Source organism: Myotis brandtii, unplaced genomic scaffold (assembly GCF_000412655.1).
Source record: "Myotis brandtii unplaced genomic scaffold, ASM41265v1 scaffold1003, whole genome shotgun sequence".
Lineage (NCBI taxonomy): Eukaryota > Metazoa > Chordata > Mammalia > Chiroptera > Vespertilionidae > Myotis > Myotis brandtii.
The window spans coordinates 448,737-462,159 of NW_005353340.1; the positions used below are offsets into that span (position 1 = coordinate 448,737).

The following is a 13,423-nucleotide window of genomic DNA, read 5'->3' on the forward strand; positions in this document are numbered from 1 at the left end:
GTTGAGGGCAAGCAGGCAGACTGGGTGGGGCAATCAGGCTGGCAGGCAGAGTGGTTAGGGGTGATCAGGCAGGCAGACAGGCAGGTGAGTGGTTAGGAGCCAGCAGTCCTGGATTTCAAGAGGGATGTCCAACTGCCAGTTTAGGCCCTGTGGGATCGTGCCTAAACTGGCAGTCAGACATCCCCTGAGGGGTCCCAGATTGGAGAGGGTGCAGGCTGGGCTGAGGGATGCCACCCCTCCTCCCCCCATGCACGAATTTCGTGCACAGGGCCACTAGTTCTATATAATAAAAGCCTAATATGCTAAGTCTCTGGTCATCTGGTTGGCCATTCAACCAATCAAAACGTACTATGCTAATGATATGCCAAGACCACTCAACTGCTCGCTATGACATGCACTGACCACCAGGGAGCAGACACTCTGACTGGTAGGTTAGCTTGCTGTTGGGATCTGGCCAATCGGGACTGAGCGAGACAGGCTGGATACACCCTGGAACCCTCCCATGGTCCCTCCCTGGCTGACCAATCTCCCGTGTCTCTCCCCGGCCCTGATTGTGCACTGGTGGGGTTCCTTGGTCTGGCCTGCGCCCTTTTGCAATCCAGGACCCCTCGGGGGATGTCAAAGAGCCAGTTTCAGCCCAACGGTGGAAAGACCAGTCACTATGATGCACACTGACCACCAGAGGGCAGATGGTCAATGCAGGAACTGCCCCCTGGTGGTCAGTTCGCTCCCACAGGGAGCTGCTCAGCCAGAAGCTGGGCTGGTGAGTGCAGCAGCAGTGAGAGCCTCTCCCACCTCCACAGCAGCCTAAGGATGTCCAACTGTCAGCTTAGGCCCACTCCCTGAGGGCTCCCGGACTGCGAGAGGGCGTAGTTTGTCCAGCTCACAAAGAAGCATGTGGCAGGAGAGCCCACATGCTCGACCGTGGTTCTGACGGCTCAGAGGGACCACAACTGAGGAGAGAACCTGTCAGTTGAAATTCCAGGACCATGAACACTCAGACCCAAACGCACTAAGTGAAGCTCAATGTTGGTGGCCCAAGTGACTGCCCTGCACCCTGCATACACCCTGGGAGAGGGCTGTCACCAGTGATAATGCACATGGGCAAAATCATATTCTCTGCAGGATGATTAATTTATCTGACACATCTGGGATTATGACAAACTAGAGGCCTGTTGCATGAAAAGATTCATGCAATAGGCCTTCCCTTCCCCTGGCTGCCTGCACCGGTTTTCCTTTGGCACCGGGGACCCAGGCCTTTGCTCCGGCCAGAGCCACCTTCAAAGCCTTCGCTGCTCTGGCCGGAGCCGGATTCAGTCTTCACTCTGCCGCTATATGCAAATTAACCGCCATCTTTGTTGTCAGTTAATTTGCATATCTTGATTATTAGCCAATGGGAAGCGTAGGGAAGGTACAGTCAATTACCCTGTTTGTTTATTATTAGATAGGATGACTCAAAAGGGCGAGAACCAGCCAGCAGGATGGACCCTGGGCACAGCTGGCCTGGCCCGTTCGGCTTCATGTCCAGGCATCAGCCCCTCACCTGCACCCGGCTCAGCGCCCTCCGTCTGTACACTCCATCACCTCCGCTGATTCGCCCCTCCCTGCTCTCTCATGGGTGCCAGAGCACATTTGGAGCGACTTCCAACCTGTGTGTTTGTAACCCCAGTTCACAAGCTTGAACAGCTGCAGGAATGTGGGCTCGAGCTCTCTCCAAAAGCAGCCCGTGCTTTGGCTCCAGAGTAGTTGCAGACGAGCGGTAGACCTTTCCCAAGACAGGGCGCCTGGGTCCTCCACACCCGGCACTGACACCAGGCCTAGGAGTGGTGGTGCTGAGCTGGCCTTTCCCTCACCCCCAAGCCTATCTGTCCACAAGTCTCGCCTCTTCACCTCCAAACAGCACCCCAAGCCCATCCTCCCTCTGCACTGTTGCTGCCAGCATCCGGCCCAGGCCACTCTCACCTCTTGCTTGAATTGGGCCAGGACTTTGGGGCTGAGGAGTGTTGTTGCATATCATGATTCACTTGAAAGTCACAACTCTGATATTCTTCTCTCCATCTGCTGTTTGTCTATCTCTCAACTATTTTAAAACTTGGATGATGAAAAAGGATGTCATTTATTTACTTATGCAAGCCCCATATACTCTAGAATAGAATATACCAAAGAATATATTAGAATTCTATGATATGTATACTTTCAACACACATAGAAGAACATAAACACATATTGATTTAATTTTATGTATGGATTTAGTGTATGTACTAAACATTATCATTAAGTTTGTAGATATAGAGATTAATACAGACTTAATTTGTTGATCTTGCCAGATAACCCTCCCCCAGCTCACCTTCTTCTCGCCCAGGTACTAGGCTCTGGCATCAGCAAAGCCACCTGCAGCCGCCTCACCTACACAGGGATGGCTCTTCCTCTGGTGTCCAGTGTCATCTGTCCCCTCTGCTTTGGACAGGGTCCTGCCCACCAAGATGGACTGTCTGGGACCCGCATGTGTTCTGGGGGCCCAGGGCCCACTGGCTTATTCCGGCCACTGGCCTCTGCTAGCACGCTCCCCACGCACAGCCCGAGGCTGTCGAGATGGCCCCACTGAAGACATTGCACCCAGAGACACAATCACTTCCCAGGCTGCTCTCAAGCACGCCAGGAGGTCCGCCCGCCAGCACCTCCATCCCCAGGAGCCGGTCCCACGCGAAGGGCTGTCGAGGGGGAGGGCTGTAGGGCTGCCACAGAAGGGGGCCACGGCGCTTGGGTTTGGATATAAGCCCAGGAGACCCATTGCAAAGGGCCCCCAGCCCTTCCACCTCCCGCACGTTAGCCCCTACAACCCGAGGAGAGAGCACTGGCCTCCACACACTTCTCCGTGCTCTTCCACACGAGGCCTGGTGGGAGGTAAACACAACCAGAGCCCAGAAGAGGAGCTGGGAAAAGGTGGCAGAGGTGGGGACGGGGAGCGGACCCCACAGTTCTGTCAAGTCCACAGAAAATGAAAGGATTACTGAGCACTCAGAGGCATCCCCTTCAGTTCACAGGTGTCTCTGCCTTTCACAAAGCCGATATCTTAATTAAAATGCTGCCGAAAGAAACAAATCAGTGAGCAGAGAGCTTACACGATGGTTTATTCTCTTACACACAGAAAACTGCGTATGATTATCACATTACTGCTTTAGGTTATCAGTTAACAAAGGCTGCTAATGAGCTACATTGTTATCAAGTCAGATGAAAGATGCCCTGGGAATCCAGGCAAATTGTCGAAACGCAGCACTTCATTTTGTGATACAGCTCATCTGTCATCACACACGAGGAGAGTAATCCAGTCCGAGGAGCACCGTCCACAGAACCACCCGATCTCTGCCGCGTGCAAAGGCACAGAGGCTCCAGCTGCAGCCCCACAAACACAGGTCAGCATGACAGGGCAGAGCCGTGTGGACGGGCTGGGCCGCAGAGCCTTCCACTGAGGGGAACAGTAAAAAGATGTTTCCAAGCCTCTCTATGACCAGGCATGCACACTGTAACAATAACCAGGGAGTAATCCTGTGAGTGTAGCAACAATCGCTTACACTGGAATAGCCTTCTCCCGGGCACAGCATCTGCTTCCCATGCAATTCTTTACTGGCCCACCATGAGCGCTGCAGGGCTGCGGGTCAGCCCGTGGCCAGCAGAAGTGTCCTCTCCCTCCAGCCCAGCCTGCCATCTCTTCTTTGGAAGATCAGTGTTTCGTCTGTAGAAAGAGAGACTGCTCACGGTCTCTGTGCATCAGGGCGTCTGCATGTTTCTGGGGGCTTCTTCCGGCAGCTACGAAGGTGAGGCCAACAGTTCTGGGAAAACGCTGCTTACCTGTCACCAAGATGCTGGTGCTTAAGAGGCTGTGTCTTGAGTTTCGTTCTCATTCCCTGAGCATGTTCTGTGGGGAGGTTCCATCGACATGGAGTCCATGTCACCATGGAAGCCTGAACAGCTCCGCATGGGTACCACGCAGGCAGAGAGGACTGACTGGCTTCCATCCTTCCTCACTCCTGGATGCGGTGCTCATGCCTCCCGCTATGGGCAAGCTTCTTGCAAGAGAGGTGATGCTTTCCTCCAGGACACAGGCACGATGGGTTCTGTTCATGCTATTATTTGCCCGGATATTGACGTCCATCACCAGCTTTGGTATTCAAATTCAAGACATTCCCCACGCTGCAGTGGGCAGCGTCAGACTGCCAGGCCCCTCCGGAAGTGGCTGCTCATTTAGAGTTCAATCACTTGTGCCTCTCTGGAAAAAAAAGAGAACCATATGCTATGTGACACACCATTAAACAGGTGTGAAAGGTCATCAGCAAATCTCAGCAAGGGGCATTTCCTCACGCAACACAGCGAGGGGCCTGGGGGCCAGTGGCTTCTATGGAAGAGGAGTGTTTTAGGTGGAGCTCAACATGCGGCTGCTTTCTGCCTACCAAACCAAGACCACACACCCATCCACCTTGATGACAAAAAGGGAAGAAGTCATTCCCCTAGGGTACTAGGCACATCGAAGGGAAAGTGCCACTTTGTGAACTTGAAGAGTTTGCAAGATCTGGGCAAATAGAAGAGGAACAGGAGGACAGACCTACAGGAATGTAACTGGAAAGTGACACCTTCAAGTCTGAACTATAAGCTGTTATAGAGATGAAGCTATGCTGTACTTAGTGCATCGGCTTTGACGGGAGGGAATGCAGCATAGATATATATTAAAACCCAGGAACAGAGAAGAACAGGTGAGCTCACCAACCCAGATCGCAATACAGTAGAAAGTAGGGCCACGACCCTGCGGTGGCCTCTCCCAGCTAAGAGCCTCCAACACCTCCATTTTGTGACTGAACTCACCTCAACACTTAGTTTCACATAAATATTATCTATAGTTGTTGCAGAAAGACATATTTATGCCTACATTGCATACTTGCCATTCCATTGTGTGTATTTAGTCTTAATATCTTGATGTTTAATTAATATCGCCCTTTGGGGGAAGAAGCAGCAATAGCAGAAGGATGGGGCAGAGGAAAACACCAGCGGACCAGCCAAGCCCACAGCCATAAAAGGGGCGGCAGGCACTTACCCACCCATGTGTGGGAGAGTAAGGCAGCGGCTGGGGTTGCAGAGCTGAATGGCAGCAGAGCCGATGGAAAACAAGCAGTTGGAAATGAGCAAGGATAGTAAGAAAGACCAGTGGGGAAAGGGCTTCTAAGAGTGAGCATAACTGCGGTCAGGTGATGTGCTTCTTCTTGAAAGTATGATGGACCAGGAGGACATAGCATTTAAGTTGGCCTAGAGGCCCAGGCTCAACAGAAAACTCATTCTTCCTTTTGTCTTGAACGAGTCCTGAGTTGAAAGGGCCCCTTCAGAGGAAGTCTGCAGTGGCTGTCCCTAGCCAGCACTTGCGCTTGAATTCCTGATGCCCAAAGAAGATGGGCAGGCCATGAGACCATCTCCTCCCATCCCTGATGGCCCGGAGCTGGGGACAGACACCTGCGAGCCACCTCCCGGAGGAAGTTGCTCTCTGCCAGGGCAGCCATTCCTCTTCAGATGGCTATGTCACCAGCCCGGCAGAGCCAGCCATAGCCTGCAGGAGAAGATAAGCTGGGCAGGAGCTGGGAGAGCATCGCTGGCTAGATTAGCAGGTGAATTAGGCTGGAGACCTAGACTGGGCATCAAGAGAAGGAGAAAGTCTTTTGGAGACTGTAGGATTATAGTGACAGCATAAACCCAAGTCTTCTACCACATCATACAACAAGTATACAGATCAACAGGGCGAGGAGGAAAAGAAACAAAACTCTAATAACAAAGGGTCTATCCAACCTGGTTTGCTAGGAGAGTCCCCGGGTGAGCTAATGCCTGCTCATGCTGAAAAGACTTGTGACCAAATCCAACACACATTTCTGATTTTAAAAACTCAATACAATAAGAATTGATGGGCACTTCCTTAATGTGATAACATGCACATACTTCAGCCCTCAGGCCAGCGCTTACTTAGTGGAAAGCACTAGTGTATTTCCCACCAAGATCAGGCACAAAACAAGTCTGCACACTGTTCCCACTGTTATTTAGCATTGATGGTCTTAGCAGATACGATCAGAGAGGAAAAAACAATTACAGGCATAAGAATTGAAAAGATCTGGAGTTTGACATGCCATCATAAAATTTAGAACATGACAAAGGTGACACATAAAATACCAAGAAGGAAACCAATGCAAACAATAGCAGTATCCAATAAGGCAGCTGCTACAATGTTAACCTGCAAAACCAATCCAAAGCAATCAATCACCAAGGAGGAGACTAACTAGGAAACTCCATTTACAAAAGCAACAAAAACATCAAATATTTAGGAATAAACAGAAACTGAAGTGTGGAAAACCCATGAGAGTAAAATCTGAAAATTCTTCTGGGACACACAAAAACAGACTTGTAATTGCACACCAATATCCCTGATGAACATAGATGCTAAATTCCTCAACAAAATGTAAGCAAATTGGATCCAGCAACATATTAAAAAGATCATACACCATGACCAAGTAGGATTTATTCCAGAGATGCAAGAATGATACAATATTCTCAAATCAATAAATGTGATACATCGCATAAACAAATTGAAAGACAAAAATCACATGATCATATCAATAGATGCAGAAAAAACATTCAACAAAATTCAACACCCATATTTGGTAAAAACTCTCAGCAAAGTGGGAATAGAGGGATCATACCTCAACATAATAAAGGCTGTATATCAAAAATCTACAGCCAACATCATACTCAATGGGCAAAAACTAAAACCATTTTCCCTAAGAACAGGAGCAAGATAAGGATGTCCACTTTCACCACTCTTACTCAACATAGTACTGGATATCCTAGCCATAGCAATCAGACAAAAAGAAAACATAAAAGGCATCCAAATTGGAAAGGGGGAAGTAGAACTGTCATTATTCACAGATGACATGATATTGTACATAGAAAACCCTAAAGACTTCACCTAAAAACTACTAGATTTAAAAAATGAATTTGGCAATGTAGCAGGATACAAAGTTAACACCCAGAAATCTATGGCTTTTTTTTTTAATAGACCAATGATGACCTCTCAGAAAGATAAACTTAAAAAAGTCCCATTTACCATTGCAACAAAAAAATAAGATACTTAGGAATAAACTTAATCAAGGAGATAAAAGACCTGTACTCAGAAAATGATAGGACATTGAAAAAAGTGACGGGAAGATATAAAAAAAGTGAAAGAGTATACTATGTTTATGGATTGGTAGAATTAACATCATTAAAATGTCCATGCTACTCAAAGCAATCTATAGATTCAATGCAATCCCTATTAAAATACCAATAGCATATTTTATAGATCTAGAACAAATACTCCAAACATCTATATAGAACCCAAAAAGATTCCAAATATCTGTAGCAATCTTAAGAAAAAAGAACAAAGTTGTAGGGAATTTCAATACCAGATATCAAGTTATACTACAAAGCCACTGTAATCAAAATAGCCTGGTATTGGCACAAGAACAGACATACAGACCAATGGAACAGAACTGAGAAGCCAGACCCACGTCATTACTCTCAGTTAATATTTCATAAAGGAGGCAAGAGCATACCATGGAGTCAAGACAGTCTCTTCAATAAATGGTGTTGGGGCAATTGGACAGATACATGGAAAAAAATGAAACTAGACCACAAACTTATCATCAGAGAAATGCAAATTAAAACCACAATGAGGTACCATCTCACAACTGCCTAATGGCTACCATCAATAAGTCAACATACGACAAGTGCTGGCAAGGTTGTGGAGAAAAGGGAACCCTTGTGCACTGTTGGTAGAAATGCAGACTGGTGCAACCACTATGGAATACAGTGTGGAGTTTCCTCAAAAATGAAATATAGAACTTCCATTTGACTCAGTGATCCCACTTCTAGGAATATATTCTAAGAGACCTAAAACACCAATCAGAAAGAATGTATGCACCCTATGTTCATAGCAGCACTATTTTTAATAACTAAGATCTGGAAACAGCCCAAGGGCCCTTCAGCAGAAGAGTGGATAAAAAAAGCTGTGGTACATTTATACCATGGAATACTGTGTAGCTGTAAAAAAGAAGGATCTCTTAACCTTTGGAACCACATGGAGGGACCTGGAGAGTATTACGCTCAGTGAAATAAGCCAGTCAGAGAAAGACAAATATCACATTATCTCACTTATTTGTGGAATCTAATGAACAAAATAGATACAGGGACATGGAAACATGCAGCAGACTGATGAATCTCAGAGGGAAGTCAGGGGAAGAGATTAACCAAAGAACTTATATGCATATATGCATAGACCATGGACAGACAGTGGTGTGGTGAAGGCCTGGAGAGGGCTTGGGAGTGGGGAAGAGGGGGTCAATGGATGAAAATAGGGGGCATCTGCAATACCTTCAACAATAAAGATAAATAAATAAAAACAACACTGGGGAAAATAGGGTGGTTTTAAAAAATGATATTGAGATAACTGGGTTGCCATATGGGAAAAGGAGGAAACTAAACTCTATCTCATACTACACACTACAACAAATGCCAGTGGACAAATAAAAATATAAACCCACACAAGGACTGGAAAAATTGTATATTTGTGTATATACTAGAGGCCCGGTGCATGAAAATTTGTGCACTGGGTGGGCGGTCCCTCAGCCCGGCCTGCCCCCTCTCACAGTCCGGGACCCCTCAGGGGATGTCCTACTGATGGCTTAGACCTGCTCCCCAGGGGTAATCTGGCCTCCCTCTGCGGGAAGCGACCAGGCTGATCAGGTGAAGGTGCCGCCCCATCACCCCGCTGCTGCTGCCACTGCTGGCTGCAGCGGCTACAAGGCCTGAGCCCCGGGCCTCGCAGGTGCTGTGGCTTTGTCCAGATGGATGTCCGGAAGATGTCCACCCTAATTAGCATATTACCCTTTTATTAGTATAGATAAAACATTTATTTAATTTTATAAAATATTGTATATATGTAAAATTTTTAATCCATTATAATTTGTGAAATCAACACAGAAAGGGTAAGATAGAAATTGTTGGCACCAGTTGCTCAAGGTGTGGTGGAGTGGACAGGGATGGGAGCAAGACCTTGGGGTTTGCATGCTCTTCATACTCAAAAACACAATTAAAGGATTAAGAAAGAAAACAAGAACACGGCAGACAGACTCAATCAAATATTTCTCACTGTGTCAAATTGGTAATGCAACCTCAAAGAGAAATAAACTCAATATGAACACAATACTCTGTACACACAGAAGGCTAAATTCTAAAAAAAAAGGAACTGTAAAGGAATGTTCAAGTTGCTAAGTAAGTGTGTAGCTGTGCACTGTTGTAGCTCTGTCAGTGTGTATATTATATGATACAGCAAACGAGTAAAAGCTTTCATATGGTTGAGAAGCAGAGCTTTCACTTTGGAGAAGCCAGGGGAAAATATAAAATAAGAAAAGCTTAAGAAGAACCTTAAGGTATTGAGTTTGTGATTTTAATATACATTTTCTGACTGTCCATTGAGAGGGTGTAGATGCAATAATGCTTCAGTAGCTATGAGCACACATTGTGCCCAGACCTTGGTTTGTGAAAACTATTCCACATCAAGAAAAGGAAGAGGAGAGAGGGAGGAAGGGAGAAAAGGAAGGAGAGAGGGAGGGGAGGGAGGGAGGGAGGGAGGGGTGGAGAGAGGGAGAGAGAGAGGGAAGAGAGGGAGGGAGGGAGGGAGGGAGGGACCCTGGGGGAAATGTGATTCCAGTCTGAGCAGGGACAGTACAAGGTGAACTGGCGTTACTGTGTTGTGTCAAAGTCTAGGAAATGCTCAATGACTAATGGGGTCCTGTAAAAGCCACGAAGAAGTGACTTGTACTGGATAAACTTGGGATAATTAGAGCATAAAAAAGATTCACGATGGCAATGAATTAAAATGCATTGAAGTTCATAGGAATAATGTTCAACTAAATGAAAGAAAATGGGCTGGGGAGAAAAATTCCTTCTCTGTAGAATGCCAGCTGTTACGTATAGAAGAAATGCTAGAATTAGAAACTAGGTATTTTGTAATTCCCAGTGAATAATTGATTCAAACGTAACTCATGAAGATACATTAAGTCACTGGGTGAAGAACTGTTGGGAGTCAGGACACAAGGGAACACCCTTGGATTGTTTACTGGTTACCAGGGGGAAATCGGACCTCAACTATGTGGAGTCCAGCAGTTGCGTCCTAGACCAGTGAGCAAACACAGCGCCCCCCAGAGAGGGGCCTGGCGTGGGTGCCTCCTGAGGCGGCACCACAGAAGATGCAGGGGTCACCTCCGTGGCAGTCTCGAGAAAATTCTCCATCTGATTTACTCAGGAGGACAGAACCTAACAAACCAGAAAACGGGACATCAGACAGGGGCAGGCTTGGGCACTGCCAAATTGGCAATGCCTCAGGGCAGCGATTTCGCCCGGTGCACCGCAGGAATGTTTAAAACCTGGAGTGCCCGGCTATTTACTCAGGGGCACCGGCCTCTTCCCTTCGACTGTCACATAAAAAATGACAACAGCAAACACAACAATAGCTGTCTGGTGTGAATGAATTAAAATGATAGCTATTTTTTTGTCAGATCTGCAAAAACATATCTTTTGGTGTGCCGCAGAATTTTAGTAATTAATTATGTGCCATGAGATGAAAAAGGCTGAAAATTGCTGGCATATGGGGGGGAAGCAGAGGGGTTGTCCAATAATGAGAGAGAAAATAAAGAGACAAAATCAAATACAATGATCTCGGCTTAGGGAAACAGAGCTATAAAAGATGCTTTTTAAACAACCAGAGAACTCTGAAGATGGGCTGTGTAGATGATATTGAGTTATCATTCATTTTTCTAAACACGGTCATTGTATGGCGAGCATGTGGGAGGTGACAGGATAAGGTATTTAGGATGAAATGTCCTGGTGTCTATACCAGTTGTTAGTGGATCAGAGGAAATGATGTATACAGAGAAAACGCAAGTGGCAAGTGCTACCTGTGACTCCAGAGCAGTGGTTCTCAACCTGTGGGTCGCGACCCCTTTGGGGGTCGAATGACCCTTTCACAGGGGTCGCCTAAGACCATTGGAAAACACATATATAATTACATATTGTTTTGTGATTAATCACTATGCTTTAATTATGTTCAATTTGTAACAATGAAATTGGGGGTCACCACAACATGAACTGTATTAAAGGGTCGCGGCATTAGGAAGGTTGAGAACCACTGCTCTAGATGAAGGGTGTGTATGTCTGTCTTTATTACACGGTCCTTTCTACTTTGCGATATATTTACAATGTTTCCCAAGAAGGGAGAGTGAGAGCATGTGGGCAGCGCCTGAGGGCAGGCCAGCAGGCCCCGGGAGTGTGAACCAGAACCAAGGATTCGGATGACCCCGGAGCAGGTGCCTCCTTCCTGGGAGCAGGTGCCCCCTCTGCAGGCCCCGCTCTGCATGTGCAGGCCTTGTCCACTGAGACCCCAAAGCAGAGGTGAGAATCCGACGCCTCGCCAAACTGGTAGCTTGATGACACAGAGAAAAGTTTGGAATTTTTTTTCATCAAATGGAGTAAATGGGCTATCTGTTTGACAGGCCTCTGTCAAGAGAAGGTCTCAGTAAGTAAAATTAAAAAATTAACGGCCTGAGCAGCGTGGCTCGGTGGTTGAATGTTGACCTATGAATCAGGAGGTCAAGGTTCAATTTCTAGTCAGGGCACATGCCCGGGTTGCAGGCTCGATCCCCACAGGGGTCATGCAGGAGACAGCCAATCAATGATTCTCTCTCACCATTGATGTTTCTATCTCTCTCTCCCTCTCCCTTCCTCTCTGAAATCAATAAAAGTATATTTTAAAAAATGAACTATCTTGCTGTTAAAACCCAGTTTTCTCAGCTCTAATCGGGCAAATGCCCCATCGTTTCATTTTACATTTTGCCAAAGTTCCACCTGCTAGGATTTTCTGCAAGTGTCCCTAAAAGAGGCTGGCTCCTGGTCTCACAGCCTCCCTGGCCCAGGACGCGTGCCATTGGCTAGGGGCCGCTCCGCTCTCGTGGCGGGCTGGGCCTGTCCTTCTCCTTCAGTCAGTGCTGACTCCTGCAACCAACTCACCTTTCGGAGAAGTTGAGGTTTGACCTGCAAAGCAGAAGCAGAGGGTAGACATCACTCCTATTTGTGGTAAGTTATGGTAAGTGATTTATTAAATCGTTCCTGGGTGACAGAAAGCACATGCAGTTTTGCTGTAAGAGACTGACTTGCTTGTCCTTCCGTCTAACTTCTCCCCACTCAGCCTGACTCCATCTAGTGTCAGTTTCGGAAATCTGAGTCGTGCCTCCCTTCGCTTCGAGAATCCCTGCGCTGGTGGGGAGCTCCCACAGGACCCAGGCCAGGAGCAGCTCCCGCACACGGGGAGGGCACGTCCCGGGGGAAGCTCGGCGGCCAGCGAGGCCCAGCCGCCCACCTCTCCTCCTTCGCTTCTTCCTTCCTTCCTCCACCACCCGCTTCCTCCTGCTGCCTGCAGCCCCTCTCCCTGAACCGCAGGCACAGGGCTTGTTGCTGGGTGACCATCAGCCACCTGGCCTGCAGTGTGGAAGTCGCCTCCTCCGGCTCTGGCGTGTCAGAATGATCCAGAACTCACACACACGCAAGATGGAGGGTTCCCTCTGATCTGGTCACACACAGCAACAGGAAACCAGGGGCTACTTGCTTGGGTTACACTGTCCACAGCAGATCTTCCCAAACTCAGACATGTGTCAGTCATTCGTCCCACATCATCACAGCCCCTGCCACCCCACCCTGCTAGCGGCCCTCGTGCAGACACACGGCCAGGGTAAGCAGTGGGCGTGGTGAAACCTGACATTCTTGTGAATTTCAGTTCTAAGAAGTCCCTGAAGCAGAGCCTGCGACCAGCTCTGGAGACTTCCAGGGGCCCTGGAGTTTCCAGAACTAAGTTTCCTGAACTCAGAGAGTCCCTCTCGGCGTGTGGCGTCCGGCTGGCCAGGGAGTATGGCTCAGCCACGGGCGGAGGGAAGATCACTCTGCTGACTCTCCGTCTGAGCGTTCACTCCATCGCCCGGACACAGGCCCGAGTGGCCACGTGGTCTGCAGCACATGCCCAGTGCCCAGGGGCGAGCCCAAGCCCACTTGGCTACTACACCCTCTCATGACACCTGCCCACGGCCAGAGGAGCAGAGTGGGAGGAGGGGCCATGGGAAGTGTTTTGGAAAAGGGCGGGGCTGCCAGGCCGGGAGCAGAACAGACAAAGCAGGAAGGACATGGTCCCCCAGCAGCAGCCTTACCGTGGGGCTCTCTTCTTTGACGTGATGGTATCTAAACAGAGAGAGCAGGGCGTTAGGAAGGAGGCGCTATGGTCGGTGTACAGCTCGCTCAGTGCCAGGCAACGGGG

At 48.1% G+C, this 13,423-nt stretch overlaps 1 protein-coding gene across 3 annotated transcripts in view; it reads right to left on the reverse strand.

The window, feature by feature from the left end:
- Window positions 1-3,114: 3,114 nt before the first annotated feature.
- Window positions 3,115-13,423, reverse strand: part of LOC102247580 (chromosome unknown open reading frame, human C10orf128) — a 32,033-nt gene continuing 21,724 nt past the window's right edge. The window contains exons 4-6 of one of the 3 annotated variants that reach the window (XM_014534886.1): window positions 13,317-13,347; window positions 12,130-12,153; window positions 3,115-4,267 (exon numbers count right to left, since the gene is read on the reverse strand). In XM_014534886.1, the coding sequence (XP_014390372.1) occupies window positions 4,243-4,267; window positions 12,130-12,153; window positions 13,317-13,347 (80 nt within the window). In that variant the 3' untranslated portion in view covers window positions 3,115-4,242. The remainder of the gene's footprint in view (window positions 4,268-12,129; window positions 12,154-13,316; window positions 13,348-13,423) is intronic. The other 2 variants (XM_014534900.1, XM_014534893.1) reach the window with 2 other exon arrangements.